General features: G+C 46.0%; 1 protein-coding gene across 1 annotated transcript; it reads right to left on the bottom strand.

Annotated features, from left to right (window-relative positions):
- Positions 1–1,459: 1,459 nt before the first annotated feature.
- LOC103163880 (claudin-22-like) lies at positions 1,460–2,122 on the bottom strand. Its single transcript, XM_035453300.1, has one exon. It carries the CDS (start codon positions 2,120–2,122, stop codon positions 1,460–1,462), a length of 663 nt encoding a protein of 220 aa, XP_035309191.1.
- Positions 2,123–6,000: the final 3,878 nt, after the last annotated feature.

Raw genomic sequence — 6,000 nt, forward strand, 5'->3', positions numbered from 1 at the left:
GCTGTAGAAAGTGTGACACTTAGCGCTTGCAGAGCTCAGGCATGCCTTTGCATTGTGTGTATAGGAGGACGTTTGCCAGGTCTACTATTGTTTGATTCCATGTTGAAAAGATTTCAGAAGAGGACAGGGAAACTCAGCTATGAACCAGTAATGCTAAGGTGTGGCCCGGGGCTGTGTTTGTGTCCCGTGGGCTGAAGTTTGTGCAGGGCACTTTGTCAGAGAGCCTCTGAGGTCAAGTTGTGCTAATCTTTTCATTGTGAAGGTTTACCTGGCTTTCACATTCCCAACACTCCTAACAAGTCAGAGAATTAAGTCTAAATGTTTTTTTTTTTTAAATGTTTAATTGAAGGTTTGGGTTCAACTCCTCCCGTTTTGTGCTGTGCTAATTAGACCTGTCAGATTTTCATCTGTTTAAAAGTTCTCGAGTTTCAGTGCGTGTGTTATGATAATACTGGGTGTTACCATCTTTGCAAAAAAGAGGTTCAGAGAGAAGTATTTCTTAACCAAATAAATCAATCTTATCAGGAATCCCTCTAGACTTTAAATGAGGCCTGTTTTGAAAAGTCTCTCTGGCTACAGGAATTACATGAGACAATACTGAAGTGAATGTCGGTCTCACTGATCTACATGCCTTTGGTTAAGCTCACTCACATGCATAAGCCTTAACAGTTGTCAGGCTTTGAGAATTTGGGGGATTCTTTTCTTTTTCCTTTTTTTCTTCTTTGCTGAAGTTAGCTTTCTAGGCTATAGGAAAGATAAGCAATAAGGCCTTTGGGTCAAAATCAGCATCATTGTCTCCTGCTCCACTGTATATCCCCACCTTTGTCATTTGTAACTGAACACAGAAGTATTCATTCTGACAATGAATTGAGAGAATCCAAATAACAAGAAAAAAAATCTCTGGATTTTTTTTTTTTCCTTTTTAAATTTGAAGCTTTTTGAGTAAAGAGATGAGGGCAGAGAGCAGCTGCCACTTAAGAATAGTAAAGGCCCACAATGCTCTGGTGGTCCATCCAGAACATCCACAAACATCCAGCTCCCTAAAATCCTTATAGAGTTCAATAGGCCCCTGGGGATGGTTAAGCAAGAGCAGAGTCACCTCGGAGATGACATTGGCGCCTGGCTTAGCCTGTGGCTCTCCTAATACTTAAAAGCAGAGACTATTATTGTTCTCTTTAGGACATGGAAAGTAATTGTCCTTTTCAGCCACAAACAGCAGAACAGCTTTTCCACATTGTGAATCCATCAAACCCTGGACTGGTTTTTTACACCTACTGACAAACACATAGTGTTTGTCATCATAACTTCCCTATAGATAGACTTCCTTTTGTTCTTCAGATTTGAGAGGCAAACCTCTAGTATAGACCAAAAGAAAAAGAAAAAAAAACAATGTGAGCAGCACAATTTAGTTACACAACAGAGACCATGATGACGGATATGACTGGGCCCTGCTGGCCGCTTACACTTTAGGTTGTGTGGTTCTGTTCTCCAGGTATGTCTCGTGGTCTTGCAATCCTGTCACTGCATAGCGGCCCGAGGCTGGAGGAGCTGGGCTTGAGCAGGCTGCACAGTGAAGCAGACACCCTCCTAACACAAGGCAGAAGCCAGCAAACCAGCCAAGGAAAAGGGCCTCCCCAAACTCCCACCTGGGCACAATCTCAGGCAGAGTCTCATCCCAGAACTCCTCTACTGTCATGTGGGCCACCCAGGAGACAGGAACCAGGACCATCACGCCCGAAGTCCAGAGCAGGAGCCCTCCTAGGATAAGCAACCGCCTCTTCAGATCCTTCTGGGTCTCTCCAAGCCTCAAGCAGTCCAGGCCAGAGCCAGAGGCCAGCAGCCCCAGCAGCCCCAGCCCATTCGACAGAGACATCAAGATCCTGGAGATCTGGAGTTCGGCTGGCAAGGCCAAGAAGGAGTCAAAGTCCTTGCATTGCCTCCCCACTTCCTCCTGGATGACGCAGGATTTCCAGAGCCCCATGGTCCAGTTTTCCATCTCGTTCAGCTCCAGGTTGAGGTTCTTCCAGTGTGGCAGATATGTTGTAATGATGGCTAGAACCCATCCTAGCAATGAGAGTGAAAGCCCTACGGATTGCATGGCTATTCTGAAGATGAAAGCCATTTGAGACAGATGTTGCAACTCAGCTGCTCTATAGGACCTGCCGCCTTTTGTGTTTGACAGTAGTGTGATGGTCTTGATTCTATGCTGCCCAAATATAAGCTTTGGTCATTAACTCTCTGGGCGCTCTGAAATACGTTTTTGTTCCTCTTGAATATAGTGTTTCATGTAAAGGGTAAAGGACTCTGTTAAAAACTATGAGTTAGGCTTTCTGATAAGGATTTGATCTGTTACCTTCCAATTTGCTTGGTAAAATTACATCCCCAACGCTTGACGAGTATAAGTCTAAAGATGAACAAAGAGGTCTCTATGACCCCTCACCCTAACGTACAACAGAAATCTTTGTGCTTCAGTATGGATTAATTAGATTTTAAGTGGTGATAAAATGTCAGCTCTTTCTGCAACAGGACCTCATTGTAATAGCTGCATCTGAGATTTCAGGGATGCAGAACAAGGCCTTGTAAAGAAAGGTAGACTGTTTCCCTATAATCTCTGTTCTCCTCAGAGTTCTTTAACCTACACAGGAAGGAGCTGGGCCCATATTCCTGAGTGTCACACAGATTCACTCAGGACTTGGCAGGAAGATTTCCTCAGATTCCTTTGAAAGATAGATCCAGGTTCACCTCGTTAATTAAAATGAAAAGGACCTGGGTTGATGCCCAGAGAAACTCAGGGAGGAAAAGGGCATTGTGGGAAACTCCAGCTCTCCTTTACTCTTTCATCCATCCTCATTAGAAACCAGGTAAAGCCTGATGTCTCCAGCAGCTGTTTATTGCCCAGAGCTGAGATCCCCTTGCCCTTTCAACTGCAAAGGCAGAGATGCTGCATGTACGAAGGCTTCAGTACGGTTCCAAGACAAAAGTCTGGTATGAGAATAATAGCCACGATGGGGCTGACCTTTGAGGCTTCATCTTGTTGTTTTGGTTCAGGCCACACCTTGAGAGCATACCTCAGGCGAGCATGACCCCTCAAAGAACACTGGGCCTCCTAGGCCAGGACAAAAGGCCGCATGCTCCAGATTCCCAGCCTTATTCCATCTCTGGCAGGGCCCAGCCCCTCTGTCAGAGCCTGCAGCCTGGATAAGTGTAGCTCAGCAAAGGAAAAACCACTGTGCTTCATGGAGCACAAAACAAGGGCAGTTCATGGCCAGAGAAAATCATTCATGACACCCACACAGACTCCAAACCCCAGAGTATCCACCAGGAGCCTGGGTATTTTTAGGGTGTGGTGTTCTTTTTCTTTTCTTTTTCTTTTTTTTTGCATTTCAGCTTATTTAAAGTAGTCAGATTAAAGGGGTAGCTCAGTGGTGGAGTCCTTGACTTTGTGCAAAGAGCCCTAGTCCAGGTTCCATCCCCAGCACTTCAAAATTAGGTTTGCCAACATGTGACTTTTTTCCTTCCACGGTGCTAGGCTCAGTCCCAGTGCCAAACATATACTAGACAAGCACTCTAGCAGAAAGCTATACCAACCATAGTCTCCTTAGTTTTGCAGATTTTCTGAGTCCCTTAAGCAAGGTCACATCCTCAGTGTGATGAAGCAAGCACTGATATGTGTACATAGAGGCCCATGATCCAGAAAGGGCTGGCACTGGGCCTGGGGCCTGTCACCAAGAGATGGGATAAGACAGAGCTCAAAGTTTCTCTGCCGAGACTGGCAGGATGATGGAGGTCCAAACAGCAACCATTGATGGGGAAAACACTGACATTACATTGAAATGGCCTTTTTGAAAGCATAATGGCCATTTTGTGAGATAGTGAACTCTCTGTCCCAAATGTGTTTAAATCAAGGAGAAGGACACCCTGCCTAGGGAAAGCTCCTTACAGCTTTGGAAGCAATGTTTACTGAGTGTGATCTGGCCTGGAATTAAGTACTTAAAATGCAGCCAAGAAGAGTGGTACAGTCCTACCATGGCCCTGTGGAGTCCTCATTTGCACGGGAAAAGATCATTGGCAAACACCTAAATCAGGGGTCCAGAGAAAAATGAAGAGCTTTGAGGCAGGTCGGATGGTTCAGTGGGTAAAGGCACCTGCTCTCAAGCTTGAGGACCAGGGTTCTATTCCCAGGTCCCACACGGTAGAAGGAGAGAACCAACTCCTGGAAGTTATCCTCTGATCTCCACACCACACACATGTACGTGCACACACATGTACATAAATAAATAAATTTTAATTTCTTTAAATTTATTTTTATCTTATTTTTGTGCATATGGGTGTTTTACCTACATGTATGTCTGTGCCAAAAGAGGGTATTGGATCCCTTGGAACAGGGAGTTGCAGACGGTTGTGAGTCACCACGAGGTGATGGTGAATCAAACCCTGGTCCTCTAGAAGAGCAACCACTGAACTACCTCTCCAGGTCCTGCCCCACAAAAAAAGCTAGGGGCAGAAAGGTCTGGCCCCATGAAGGAGCCAGCAAGTGGGAGGGAACCCCAGATACAGGTCCAGGAGGGCTCCCACCTCTAGAGTATGGATAGAGGGGACACTCAGTCAGAAGACAAATATTCCCACCCACTCACTATTCCGCATGCGTTCATTCTGTGTCGGGTGGGGAGAGAGACACAGAGACAACAGAAAGAGACAGGCACAGAGACAGAAGCAGAAAACACAAAGTCAGCATGCATTGAAAGGGGACATGAACCACCATCCCAGCTGACCAGGGCCTGCCACAGTTTTAACACTTAGAATCACACTCCAGGAGAAGTACTTGTTCCAGGGCATAGATAAGCAAACATGCCGTAGCAAACCATCCCAATACATTGTTATTTAAGACAATCATCTCCATGCACTTTACGATTCTGCCATTTGAGTGACACTTGAGGACACAAGGGTGCTGAAAGAGGCTGGGTGTGGTGGCGCATACTTTTGATCCCAAGGCTTGACAGGCAGATGCAGGCTGAGCTCAGTGAGTTCTCAGTCAGCCTGGTCTATGTAGTGAATTCCAAGAGGGTCAAGAATACATAGCGTCTCAGGAAAAAAGAAACTTGAAAGCCTGTGTTGCTTATGACTGATGGATGTAGGTAGGTAGGTTAAAATGTATGAAAATACCGGAGACAAGTTTAAAAGAGGGAAGGAAGAGCATTTGGTGGAACAGCCTGTGACCCCAGTACCACTAAGGCAGAAGGAGGATTCTGGCTTTGAGGCCGGTCTGGGTCCACATCGTAAGTGCCTGTCTATAAAATAAAAAGAGGAAAAATTATTTTGTCTTAGTTCTGATCTCTTGGCCCATTTTTCTGGGGCCTGCAGTGAACCAGCACCTTATAGTGAGAGCAGCTGGAACTCAGAATAGCAAGGATGCCAGGGGAATGTGAGGCTGTAGGGGGTGGTGGGCAAGGATGCCAGGGGAATGTGAGGCTGTAGGGGGTGGCAGGCAAGGATGTCCTGGATACTGAGGCTGCAGGGGGCAACGGAGTGTTTAATAACAGGTGCCAGGATTTCAATATAGAGATAATTAAAAACCTGGAAAGGTTATAAAGCAAGCATGTGGTGTGATCACATCCACATTTTACAAACTGATTGGTGGTTCCCAGGACTCTTATTTGTATCACCCGAGATCCAAAAGCCACAACCAAACTGTCTACAGACAAACAGTGGCCTGACTGGTGCTCAAAGTGCCTGAGGCCATAGACAGGGCGGACTCTATACTCCCATTCCTACAGCTGGCAGCAGTGATCCTGTTGCACGAGGAGTCGAGACTACAGAGCAATAGCGCAGGGGCACAAGATAGCATTAGAGAGCTGTAGATCCTAAGGTCAAAGGGAAGACAAAACCTCCTGTTGCCAGAATAATCCTTTAAAAAACAATCCCTCCATGGTGAGATGTCTCAGCAAGTAAAAGCACTTGCCATCAATCCTGACAGCCTGAGTCCGATCCTCAAAACCCACA

Source organism: Cricetulus griseus (genome assembly GCF_003668045.3).
Source record: "Cricetulus griseus strain 17A/GY chromosome 1 unlocalized genomic scaffold, alternate assembly CriGri-PICRH-1.0 chr1_1, whole genome shotgun sequence".
Lineage (NCBI taxonomy): Eukaryota > Metazoa > Chordata > Mammalia > Rodentia > Cricetidae > Cricetulus > Cricetulus griseus.

Bases quoted from the DNA above. Each gene is read 5' to 3' on its own strand.
- LOC103163880 (XM_035453300.1), bottom strand. From the start codon at position 2,122: ATGGCTTTCATCTTCAGAATAGCCATGCAATCCGTAGGGCTTTCACTC.